This window comes from Taudactylus pleione, unplaced genomic scaffold (assembly GCF_031769625.1).
Source record: "Taudactylus pleione unplaced genomic scaffold, aTauple2 ptg000520l, whole genome shotgun sequence".
Lineage (NCBI taxonomy): Eukaryota > Metazoa > Chordata > Amphibia > Anura > Myobatrachidae > Taudactylus > Taudactylus pleione.
The window spans coordinates 1005523-1018997 of record NW_028284922.1 but is presented as its reverse complement, the minus strand read 5'-3'; the positions used below and the strand labels follow the sequence as shown (position 1 = coordinate 1018997).

General features: G+C 44.6%; 1 protein-coding gene across 1 annotated transcript in view; it reads right to left on the bottom strand.

Annotated features, from left to right (window-relative positions):
- Nucleotides 1-12005, bottom strand: part of SEPSECS (Sep (O-phosphoserine) tRNA:Sec (selenocysteine) tRNA synthase) — a 43797-nt gene extending 31792 nt beyond the window's left edge. The window contains exons 1-6 of the mRNA XM_088450592.1: nucleotides 11787-12005; nucleotides 7254-7408; nucleotides 4247-4365; nucleotides 4007-4165; nucleotides 3703-3856; nucleotides 584-686 (exon numbers count right to left, since the gene is read on the bottom strand). Of these exons, the coding sequence (XP_088306718.1) occupies nucleotides 584-686; nucleotides 3703-3856; nucleotides 4007-4165; nucleotides 4247-4365; nucleotides 7254-7408; nucleotides 11787-11900 (804 nt within the window). The 5' untranslated portion in view covers nucleotides 11901-12005. The remainder of the gene's footprint in view (nucleotides 1-583; nucleotides 687-3702; nucleotides 3857-4006; nucleotides 4166-4246; nucleotides 4366-7253; nucleotides 7409-11786) is intronic.
- Between the last annotated feature and the right edge of the window lie 1470 nt (nucleotides 12006-13475).

Here is a 13475-nt window from a genome sequence, read left to right as displayed (position 1 = left end):
AAGTTGCCTATAGTAACCAATCAGCTTGTATCTATCATTTTATATAATGCACTTGATAAATGCTACCTGGAAGCTGATTGGTTGTTATGGGCAACTTCTCTACTGATCCATTTGTCCACTCTTTTCATGGCTTGATACAGCAACCCCTATCAAGTATTCTAGTCATCTACAACAGGAAGTAGGAAGCTGTTTTGCAGGCTAAGCTTAAACCCTATTCTACTAGGGAATCCAATGCTGGGATCAGCGTGATCCTGGGATTTAGTGCAAAAAAAGGGCGGGATTTCAATCTCGGGATTGGTGCCTCCAATCCCAGGATTTTTCAGGATTAAAATGCGCAGCTGGTCTTCAGCCTGGGGGCAGCGCACTAGTTCCGTCAGGTCAGACGCTGCCTCCCTGGCCTACTATGGGTGTGTGTGTAATCATAGAGGTCATGCTGCGCAGCCGTAACCAGCCTGTCCCCTTGTACAGCCACGCCCACTGTATGGCTGCCTACATTACCCTTAAGCAACATGGTCTCCAATAAGTGTGTGGTCATGCACATACTGGAGACCTCAAATAAAAGATCAGACATTAGTCACATTACCTGTTGGATTAGATGCATACACTTTGAAGACTGAACGCCGTAGGCATTGTTGACTATGTGTGGAATATCATACTTGGCACAGATCACTGCCAATTCTTCCAGCCTAAAAAGAGAACAAACACTGTACTAAGGATAGAATGACATAAATGATCTATCAGTAGTCAGGGAGCCTTCTATAAAATACCAACCAGAGCATGTCACGTAGAAGAAGAACTTTGCCTAATGTATGATAAAAACTCAGCAGTTTGTGGAAGCTTCTCATTATATTTTCAGCTACTTAAACAGTAGAAGGAAGTTAAATGCTTGATGTAAAGGGGCAGAGAAGCTCCAGCAATACGTGATGAGGATGTGGTGACATGTGACCCCCGGGGGTGGGCTCTTACGTTACAGTGCCAAGAATCCTTTTTGGGAGTGACTGTACTGAGAATATTCCTACAGCCAGGACGTGATATCTGGGAATACTACTACGGCAAACATATGGTGTATGTAAATATTGCTATGGAATGGATATACAGAGGTATCCACATACAGCTTACCAACGTGCGCTACGAGTGGAGTTAAAGCGTGAGCGCTGTGCGACTCTGTAGTGTCGAGCGTCTTTTCCTGCAACTTTTTAAATTCAAACGTGTCTTATTCGCAAAGTGATGCGAATATAAAGCACAGGCAGATTATGTTGATTAAAATGATATGCGGCATGCCTATATTCTGTGTGTAAGTGCGGCTGTATCTGCATGCGAAATGCTACGTTACAGTGTCAGCGGCTGTAACACTAACGTAGCACGAAAAGACACTCAGCCTAAAGGGCTGATTAACGCGCATGGTAGTAAGATGCATGTGGACACATCTGTAACATACTGCAATTATTGAATGAATATGATATAAATACAGAATGACATCAGTGTGAATGCCAATATATTTTGTATTGGGAACTGGCTATGGATGACAGACATTGGGAAAAAAGGACATACATTGGAGTGATTGGATTCTGGGGTGGGAATGGCGACGTGGGAATGTTGTACGGATATTGATATTGGGACAGAGAAACAGGATTGCTACTGATACAGACAGGGAAGCTGTACTGGGAAATAAAGACAGTAAATTGAAGTAGAAGCCACAACAATGATGAACTGGTATCTATGTTTTATATTATCTGAACTGTGTGTAGGATTAGGTTATTGATGATATACTGTACTGAGTGAGCAAATGATATTTTATACATATACAGTATGCCCACAGTATGCAATGAGGTATCCTAGGAGGAGTACATACTTAGTGAGACCTATAAATCACTTATTTCTGGAGGTATGACATATATAACATTCTGTTGTGGCATAAATAGGGATTATGGCCTAGTAACTGATATTAGTATGCAATATAGTCTTTGGGGCAGCACTGAGGTCGTGGGTTCGATTGCGACTACGCCCCTAACTGTGTGAAGTTTGTATAATCTCCCTGTGCTTGCGTGGGTTTCCTATGTGGTAGGGAATTTAGATTGTAAGCACCACTGGGACAGCGACTGATGTGAATTGACAAATATTCTCTGTAAAGCGCTGCGGAATATGTGCACGCTATATAAATAACTGGTAATAAATAAAGTAAATCAATGTGTTCCTTTGGGAAGCAGTTATAACTCTACATTTCGCATAGAGAGTACTGATCTCTATTCTGTTTTAATCAGATAGTCTCGCACAACAGTGCAGAGGGTAATAGCAAGCGTGTGACATAACCTGGATGTACAGCATCCAAAGCTTAATAATGCTAACATATGATAATGAGAGGCAAATAGACATAGTGGGAAGATAATTGGGAACTTAGAAAATAATGGTTATTTAAAGAGTCCAAACTCGTAGCTATAACCCTTGTGTTACTGCAATTGCTGTGGAAAGACATTTTCTTTTTACCAAATTATGACTGCCACCCCTCCGTAACCAGACTGACTTTCACATTTTACAATGCCATGGACATAACTTTTCTATTTCTTCCTTCCATTCAAGTTAATTGTATATTTTGCAAGACAGATATAGCTTTCTTTAACTAGCACATTAAACAGTTTTTAGATTTTACGGTCATATTATAGTGAAAAATTACGTCAAATGAATGTCTGGTATTTTTTATTTTTCATGGTGATGATCATTCCGTGTGACATTTACACATTTCCAAGGCGTGATGTAGTCTAGGTATTAAAGGGGGAGAGGATAGGGAAGGAGTTATTTTGTTTCTTAAAACATTAAATTTAAGATAAAGTGGTTTTTTTTTTCTTTTTTAAACACTTTTTGCACTCTGCTAACACTATTGTAGTGTTACTAGGATCTTGTATCAGCTGTTATTAGATCAAGGCACAAGAGATTTGATCTACATGTCCGTGTTTCTGTCAACACTCAGTGACTCTTGGGCCCACAATGATTTCTGCTTGCACCCTCCTGAGGAGGCGAGCAGAAATCCCTGAAAAAGTCGTGGTTTTGGATGCGCTATCCAGGACTTTAGCCGCTTTACATGGCTAAACCTGGTCTATTTGTGTAAGACATGTGCGCAAAAAAGCCCCAATTGAACAGCGCCCGTCAGTTGAGACGGGGAATAAGGCACGATCGGGTACGCAAAACAAATTGAATTCCGCCCATGGAGCCTCCAGTCCAACATAAATGCAGTGTAGTCTGTTTGTCTGTCAGTTTCTGAAAGTTATGGTGCATACACAGGGTCAGATTTTCTTCAGATCTGAACGATAACGATTTAAAAAATCGTTCAATCGTTCATAACTGAAGGAAAATCTGACATATCTGTCAGATGAATGATTTGAACGATGCGCGTTCCCGATGGTCAGATAACGATATCTGATGTGTTTGCAGTCAGGCTTGGACGATTCCATTCATTTTAATGCAGTCAAAAATCGTTCAATCATTCATCTGTCCGTGTGTATGCTTCATAACAATTAGATATATAATACAAATATTAACAACTGAAAATATTTCCAGATTTTTCATTAATTTTGTTTTTTTGTTTATTAGAAAAAATAGAAAAAAAAAAAAAAAAAACATTTATGAAAAAGAAAAAAAAAGAAAAATACACCAACATCTTTAATGGACTTATACCAAATTTTATAGAGATTACCACATAGGTTATACCTGTCAGGCACACGAGGAGCGAAGCAGGATGTAGTAGAGTGGACACACAGGATATTCTCAGCTCCCAATTCATGTATTCTAGATTCTACACTATTCAGATCAGTGCGTAACTCATCTCCTTCCAGCATATTCTCAATCACTACTGGCTCAAAACCTTAACAAAAAGACAGCGCAACATAGGATCATAAGAGATAAAAGTCCAATTTTACAATGCAATTATTCACTATCCAAATAGAAAGCTAGTATGTCATATGAAAGGCTAAAGCAATACTTTCTATGAGTAAAATAAAACATTGTACTCTACCTGCAGTAATCATAGATTTGAAGCAAGACTTCTGGTCTATCCTTGGCCAAATAATGTATTTAGCCTTCGGCCTTTGATGTCGGAGAGTAAGAAAGCAAAGGGTTAAACTCATTCCAGTTGCCATGGGGACCACAAAGCAGCTTGTTGCCGTTCGCACACCTGAAATGATAAGTAACTGTTACAGTGAATCAATGTGTCTTGACACTGACAGACATGTAGTTCTTCAATCTATCTCCCTACCTGCAACCTTTAGAATGTCCAGCACTATAGAATTTGTTATTTTGTTTAGGAGACTCGAACCTGCAGCCTTTGGTTGGACAGCAGATATATCTCCCGACCTTCCAATTCCATGAATCAGGCTACAAAACAAACAAAATAGGACTTTTAGTTACATATAGAGTGACCTGCTGCAAGGGGAGAATGCAAGTTCTGTAACAACAGAGTAACAACAGCATAGGTATTGGATATGGGACCTGATTCAGACCTGCTCGCTTGTTGCTGGCGATGTTCGCTAATGTGCGCATGCGTATAATTCGCAGGGCGCATGCGCAGACTAGTACGAGTGACCGGATTGTGCTCGCTCACCCTGCCATGACAGCCCAGTGGAATGAGTGACAGGAGAGGCCATTTGTGGGTGGTAACAAGGGCAGGGCAGTAGTAACAAAGGGAGTGGAGTTGCGGACACAGGCGTGCCCGAGTGTTTCAACGCTGTTTCAGAGGTGTGCATAATTAACCAGCAGCGTCATAGTACACATCACCTGGTTGAATTTTACACTGAAGTGCTCGCAGTGCTTGCGGTAGGGTACAGTCAACCGCAAGCGCTGCGGTCAGATCCGATGGAACCCGATGTACCGATGGTTGTATATACTTCCTGGAGATGATGTTCGCTAGTGGGCGGCTAAAGACAGGCTGGTGGGCGTCTGTAAACACAAAGTAATCGCTCGCCAAGACATAGTGGGGGTGCTTGTGCCTTGCCGTGCGAGCACCTGCCTTGACGTCACTTAGATGAATTTCTATACGCTGGGAGCGAGCGGCCGCATCTAGCGAGCGGGTTTGAATCAGGCCCCTATTTAAATAGCCGTATACTCTAATATATATGTTCCTAAAGACAAAGAGAAGGGAGATGATGGAACAGCCCATATTGTATGCCTTTATACTGACAAGATACCCAGATATCCAGCACTTCTAAAAATGTAAGCAATGCTTTGTCAATTTCATCTTCCCCAGGGCAAAAGACAAAGCAAAACTGATTCTTCATTTCTAACAATTTAAGGGCCTGATTCAGAGCCGGACGCAATTAGCGCTCGCTCGTCCAGAAAATAGGGGTGGCTATTCAAATCAACCGTTCGCTCTTTGCGGTCTGTTCACGCCTCTAGGTCTGAACGAGCGAACAAAACTTGCGGTCGTTTATTGAAAAAATACGCCCCCTGGCCGCTCGCATCCTACGTCATGTCCGCTATTTATTAGATTAATCAAGTACATGGACCAGCTCAACTATCGAACTGCTCGCTATTCTTGGGGTTGGTTTTTGCTACCACAATTTTGCGAGCAGTTCTGGCTATAAAATAAGCCAGTGACATGGTCAATGACGCTGCTGTTGTAATTATGCACACCCATAAAACGCCCGTTTTGACCTTTAAGCACGCCTGCGTTCGGATCTCCACTCCCCGTTTTCAAGCACCTTCCCCCGTTACCACCCACATACGCCTACTCCTGTCACTCAAATTATCAGGCATTCGCTATTTTGCGAGCACATGAATTTCGACCGCACTGACTGGTTCGCGCATGCGTATAACGATCCGTATGCATACGCAGTTGGGCAAACATCGCTCGGAGCGAATGAGCGGCCGCTTACGAGCGGCTATGAATCAGACCCTAAGTCTTTTATCAATACAGCACTGCTTTCCAATAACAAGATCTCACCTTAAGAGAATCACTGTGTGGTTCCTATCCAGACAAACATTTTGATACAAGCAATTTAGCATTTAATTGCTACAAACGCAGCCTAAAATTACTAAACGTCAGATTTGTTCAAATTGGTCTGTACCATAACTGTGGTCACCCAAGAACATTACGGATTTGGTGTGTGCTTGGCCAGCTAGAATGTACATGAATCCTATATGTGGTGGTTGTTCTAATCGCTCCCCTAAATTTCCCCCTCACCAGCCAGATGACCTGGTCTGACAAAATAAGGGCAAAAAGTGGTCTCTGTGGCCAGCTCTAAACTAACCGGTTTACATGTTTAAGATTAGTGCAGAACACTTTAACAATATGGCCAATGTTTTATAGTGAACTTATGTCTTACACACAGTACGGTAAATGATACAGTTTCATCTTTTGTTGCAATAAATAAAGGAATAGACCCATTGTGTGCCTTGCATAGCTTTGTATGATGCACTCTAGTAGAGTATCTTACTTATGCCTTAAATCGAATATATTTTGCAGCCTGCATTGTCTATAGACTGATGCCAGTAGGTTTGAAATCGAATGCTGACATTGGCAGTTCCACAGTAGAAGTCCTGTCCCGAACCCCAAACACAGAGACAGTGATTCAGAATGTCTGTAGTTTCTAGCAGAGTGTATCTGAGACTGTATCTAAAGCTGGGTACACACTATGCGATGTGTGACCCAGCAACAGTTCGATGCGATGTAACAAAATATCGCGCGCACCGTACACACAGTGCAATGTGTCGTTACATGCTGCATGTAAGAGCACCTCGTTGTTCACTGCATCGTCCGATGTGCTGTGCAGAAAAGCAGATGGGACGATGCGATGAATGACAGTCGTAAACGACGGATCAGACGTACACACTACTATACCATGTGTACAATAGATCGTTCTGATCTGTGTCAGAATTATATATCGTACGATTTATCGTATAGTGTCTAACCAGCTTAAGAAATACTAAAAGCCTGGCAAGGGCATGTATTTAGAAAGTATTAAACACAATGGGATTTATTATTTTTGGGGGGAGTTGCGGTGAAACAATCACTGCCGGGTGTATTGATGCATCGGCATCTGTTCACCCTACAAGGAGAGCTTGGAGGTAGCCCAACATCTCCTTGAGTGATGTAAAGGTGCGCATCTCAGGGACACACCCCCTTTTCGATTGACAACTTTGGCACACGCAAAGTAGTCCTTTTCCCAGCCAGGTGCCATGCACCTGAGCCCCTCTAGAATGAACACTATAGCATAATGGTAGTATTAGTGATACCTTAACATACTGTAGTATTATAAAACAAATACCGATAGTGCCGCCGGGAAACCATGCCAGACGCAACTCTTCCTTCTCTTTCCCCAACGCCACAATTGCCAAGGAAATTATTGCTGTCCATCACCGCTAATTCATGGAGGAAGAGTTCAATTGTGCTCTCATCCCAAGCATCCTGTGGACATTTTCCCTAGATTGTGAAAAAGAGCAAAACATAAATGAAAAAAGGAGCGAAACATAGTAAGCCTAAAAATAATAATAAAACACACACACACACACACACACACACACACACACACACACACACATCTTTTATCCTGTTTATGCTGAAAGCAGTGATATGTCTATTTGGGGAACGCATTACAATCCTTCCCAATAGTCTGTTTGCACAGAGATCTGCAAATCGCACTTGCTATATAGCGGAGTCATTTCCCCCTACAACTACTGTAAGTAGGAAGCATTGCCACAAAACCGGAGTCACAAAACTGCTGCCTCAACACTATGGGAGTAATCCGGGCCATACATCTGGGGCCTGATTCCCCATTCTGCCGATCTGATTGCCGGACATCAATGATCTGCTATCCATCGACAGACTGGGGAAAGCCTAAAAATCCCAGACGCGCCAATTCAAATAATGTTTTGGTTGGGATCGGCAAATCAAGGATTTCCCTGATCCCGGCAGAATGGGGAATTGGGGCAACACAATGCAGATGTATGGGCCCATTACATATAAGGGTCAATTCAAATAATTACGAGTTGGGATCTGCGAGTCATTCTCATGGCGAACTCACACTGCAAATTGCTTTTGCAATTCAATTCCAAACTCATATTAATTTTTCTGAGGTTATTAATGTTACTTTATGAACAGCCCACTTAGCAGGTGAAAAGTTATGGAATACTCTTTATTTTAAGGTATAAAAGTGCAGAGCCTCTGGTATATCCCTCCTAATAATCATGCACTGGAAGGGTTTAAATAGCACTAATCCTAATACTTACCGTCAAGATGCCGGCGATTGGGATTCCGACGCCGGTATTCTGACTGGCGGGATGGTAACTACATCCCATGTGCAGGTGTAAATGATGCGGGACAGGTATGTGGAGGTGTAAATGATGCGAGGCAGGTATGTGGAGGTGTAAATGATGCGAGGCAGGTATGTGGAGGTGTAAATGATGCGAGGCAGGTATGTTTGAGGTGTAAATGATGTAGGATAGGTATTTGGAGGTGTAAATGATGTGAGAAGGTATTTGGAGGTGTAAATGATGTGAGACAGGTACGTGAAGGGGGTTGGGTACGGGATGCCGGCGGTCATAATCCTGACAGTCAGAATCCTGATGCCTGAAGGTAAGTAGCCTAACCCTAACCCACCTCTCCCACAGCCTAATCCTAACCCCCCCCTGCAGCTCATGAAAGAATTGTGACAGCTCCTAGCCAAGTAATATATGCAATGAAACAAAAATACAGGCCATAAATCCTATTTATAGGAGCAATCGTACACATACAGTACCTTTCCTATATATCTCCTACAGATCATTTACTAATTTTCAAAGCCTCTCTTTAGGGAAAACCAGAATTGCTGCCAAAAGGTCAGTCACATCTCTCAACTTGACATATTGGCCCAGATTCTGAGGGGGCGTCTCAAATATTTTGCAGGCGTTTTTTTTTTTTTTTTTTTTGTTAAGACGCCATATGGAGCAATTCAATTGTTGCTCTGTCAGGGAGTGATAGCCGCTGGCGCCGGCATTTCTGCTCACACCCTCAGGAGGGTGCGAGCAGAAATGTGTGAGAAACCCCCTGGCTAGGGCGCGCTAAAAGAACTTTAGACAGGTTTAGCCGTTTTACACGGCTAAACCCGAAACGAAGAGGGCGATATTAGTGAGCGCCCAGAACAATTAAATTGCAACACTAAGCGATAACTAATTATCACGCTTAAAAAAACTATTGAATTGCCCCGAGGTGGGAGAAAAGCAGAAAAGAGCAAGTAACTGTGCACCTTGTCAAGGTGCAGCTATCGGAACAATTAGTGACACTGATCGTTCATACATTTGAGGGCACATCGGCGTGCTCTCCTATAGAAAGTGCCCCTGTCATTTACCACCCAACCGCACAATAATACATGGGGGAGAAGCGGTGTCAGCGCACATAACATGCGCCGATACTACTCCTCCCCCATATCGCTTCTTCATACATCTCCCTTCTATCTCCATCCACTTTATCTTTGTCCAAATATTAGTACATTGACCTCTAAGTCACGTGCTTAAGTGTGGATATCCTTAAAACCTGGACTGTTAGGGTGCCTTGAGGACAGTGTTTAGGAACCACTGACCTAGAGGGAAAAAAATCCATGATCTCATATTTACTTAGTGCAGTCTCACATAGTTACACCACAATTAAATTGGTTCATTCTCCCGAGTACAGTGATACCAAATAGATGTGCATTGCTCAAAGTATGATGAACTTACAGAGCCCAAGAACAAAAGTGCTCATTTCAGTTTTAAAATGTTGGGCTTCCCCTTTACAATATACAGAATCAGGCTCAGCACAGACGTACAAATTATCTGCATGATAATATCCTTAAGATGGGTACACACTAGACTATATATTGGATGATTTGTCGTTTTGAGGCAAGTCTGAACGATAAATTGTCCACAACGTCAAGTGTGTACGCACTATTGCGCGCTCCCGTGTGTTTGTCGTTTTTCAGATCTGCCAGCAGTACAGGCCGATCTGAAAGCCGACAACATGCTTCCGGATGCTTTTGGGAGAACGATATATCGGGTGGTTGTACACCAGATTGTGCAGTCCCAATATATTGTGCCGTAGCTGTGTAAACACACACAGCAGAGGTTCCCAAATGCAGTCCTCAAAGCACCCTAACAGTTCAGGTTTTAAGGATATCCATGCTTGACCACAGACGACTTAGGGCCTGATTCAGACCCACTCGCGAGCGGCTATCCGCTCGCAAGTGGGTCGATGTTATGGACTGAGCATGCGCACAACGGAGGGAGCTCCGTCGTGCGCATGCGCCAGACGCGTCGAGCGAAGGAAAGTCCTTTGCTCGTTGTGTCCGATCAAAGGGGGCGTACTGTCAATGTTGATTGACAGCACGCCCCCTTTGGTGGGCGTGCTGGGGGCGTGCCTCCCTGACGGGGGCGTTCCCACGGGAACGCCTCCCGTCAGAAGCCGGCCCACTGACATCACTAGTGATGTCAGTGGGAGTGATTTTGGCTCTGATAGAGCCAAAATCACTCCGGAGCTTGCGGTTGAAAACCTCAACCGCAGGCTCCGGCTCGCAAATTCGATGGTCGCGATGGTCTCGACCATCGCGGCCATCACAATGCACGCTCGTACAGCCTGTGAAAATGGAGCCCGGCCCTCATTCAGAGCGTGCGCTCTGCTCAGAGCGTGCGCTCTGCTCAGAGCGTTCGGCTCTGAATGAGGGCCTTAATTAGTACCTCAGTCAATTTGATTTAACCACTTGTGCTCAACCACGAATACCTCTAAAACCTGAACTGTTGTGGTGCCTTGAGGACCAAGTTTGGGAGCATCTGGTCTAGTGTGTACCCGGCTTTACTGTGGGATTAGGGAATGCTTGCAGACTTCTTGGAAGGGTTCTTTCTGGGAGGGTCCACTGGGGTGCCAGATAGGTACACGTTGTGCTACGATTGTATCATCATGGTCCTGTCCCCTGATAAACAAAGCAACAATCCTGGCTTGATGAAGCAGTCAGTGGAACCACAGTGCTAGGCTTCATGGAGACGGCTTGTAGCAGCTGTCCCAGCACAGGGACAGCCTACCCTCCAACACATACTTGCCGACATTCAGCTCCCTCCTTTCGGGAGGGAGCTGAATGCCTGCATATAGCGGGGGGACGTGGGAGGCTTGCCTGCCTTTCCGGGGGGTTCGGGAGTGGCACCCAATATTCGGAAGGCTCCCGACCAAATCAGGGGGGGTAGGCAAGCCTGCTCCAACACGACCCGTCCCATTAGGTACAAAATGCTCTGCTCCTGGACTTCCCTCCAACACATACTTGCCGACATTCAGCTCCCTCCTTTCGGGAGGGAGCTGAATGCCTGCATATAGCGGGGGAACGTGGGAGGCTTGCCTGCCTTTCCGGGGGGGGGGTTCGGGAGCGGCACCCAATATTCGGGAGGCTCCCGACCAAATCAGGGGGTAGGCAAGCCTGCTCCAACACGACCCATTCCATTAGATACAAAATGCTCTGCTCCTGGACTTCCCTCTTAATGTATGATTGCAGCACCTGTGCTGAAACGCCTGTCTCATCAATTGCCTGTTTCAACACAGGTGACTGCAATCATGCATTAGGTGGGAAGTTCAGGAGTAGAGTATTTTGTACCTAATGGAACAGGTCATGTTGGAGGGTAGGGGATAGTGATGGTTTCCTCTAGGGTGGGCAAATAGTGGCCAATTGCCAAATATTGATAAGCACCTCTAAGAACTGTGCACAGCTAAACAAATTGTTTACGGAAAAACTACAAATCCCTTGATGCTTTGCGGTGCAGAACGGTCACGTGACGTGGCTCGCTAGCCCACGCGAGCTGACACCTACCTTCTCCAACAGCAGCCTGATGAGCTGCTCGTGACTGCGGCGGGCTTCCCTCCCCTGGCGAATGTAAGCCGGGGAGACGACTCGCTCCCCTGCGCTGAAGCTGTCGTTGTTCATGGCAGGGAGAGGAGAGAAAATGGATGAACTGGCGACTCTGCCATTAGGCGCACAAGCATGACACAACCACTGTACTAACTCCGACCACCAGTGCTGACGCCAGCCAATAAGGAGCCAGCACTGGCTCTGTCAGCGTATTCTAAGCCAATCACATCGTCCCACTGAGAAAGTCCGCCTTTGATAACTGTCAGTTGTTAGAGCCGACTCAGCGGTCTAATATGCCACGCCCACAGTGGGACGGGTTTATGGTGCCGCAAGGTGATGAGATCACATGATTAGAAGCCTATATAAAAGGATGACCAAGGCGGGATGGGAGCCAAGCAACAAGCATAGTTGCCAAGTCAGCTTGTAACAAGCGGAATTGGGCTTGTTTTTTTCCCCCCAGTTTTTTTTTTTTTTGGTAGCTTGTATTTGGGCTTGATAGCCAGGTCCCACTAATAAGGTGAGCAAATGTTATATAGCTCCTTCACCAATCCATTTATGTTTAGCTGTCTGTATGTATATCTCTCTGTATATGTAGTTATATAGATTTGGATAAGTAACATTTTCCCATATGTCAGTTATTTAGTTTTGATGTGTTTGTTTAAATTACTCTTTTGTCCTGTACTTTACCACGCACAGAGGGTCTGATTCAACAGTGCACACTAGTTGCTTGGGAATCTGCGCAGGACCCATTCTGTGCATGTGCAGAACGGGTCCTGCTATATCGGCACAGGCACCAGTATGCAGTTGCCTGATAGGCAGAGGAGTTGGACGGGCGGAGACGGCCTGCGTTCCTGGAAACGGGGGCATATTGCCTGTTTTCTGCATTTCCGGAAACTGGGGCATGACTTCCTGGCCTTGCATGATGACAGAACACAGCCAGCTTCAGCTACCGAGGCCTGACCAAAGGTGTAACCATCGCGATCGATGCCAGATTCCTTGGTCGCAGCCTGGGATCACAGATGGAGCAAGGAGATTTCAGGCACCTTCTGCTGTATTTGCATTTTAGGAAGGACAGAATTACAAAGCTGCTTGTGTGCGGCTTTGCAATTCCGTCCTATGCCGAATCGTGCCCTGCGCTTTACTTTGCACAGTGGAGTCTATTTGTAGAGCAGGAAAAAGCCGTTTATATGTATTTTAATAAAATGAACAATAAACAATAACGTTTGTGGGTTTCATTAAATTACCCCAACCCCCGTACCACCATAATACGGTGGGCTTATGTTTTGGGCTTTATCGGATTGGGTTGGGCTTGTTTTTCACTCGAGTTGCTTGTTTCTCATTTCAGAGTTGACAACAGTGGAGCCAAGGCGTCAAATATTGCAGGCAGCGTGTGTTAGAAGCAGGTGGTGTGAGGCACCTCAGAAGGAAAACATGGGAGGATGAATTGTATATTATAAACTGCTGAAGATGTTAGTGTCTGTGCATGATACACATTCCCCTGGTGTAATGCAGAATTTACTTGGCTATCCTCCATAACATCAAACATACTATGTGGAAGCTATAGTGTCCATCCACAGGAAAGTTTTGGTGGTGTTGGAAAGCGACCCGGAGGGGTAATGAGAAGAAGAAATGTCATATAGAGTGCTAGGT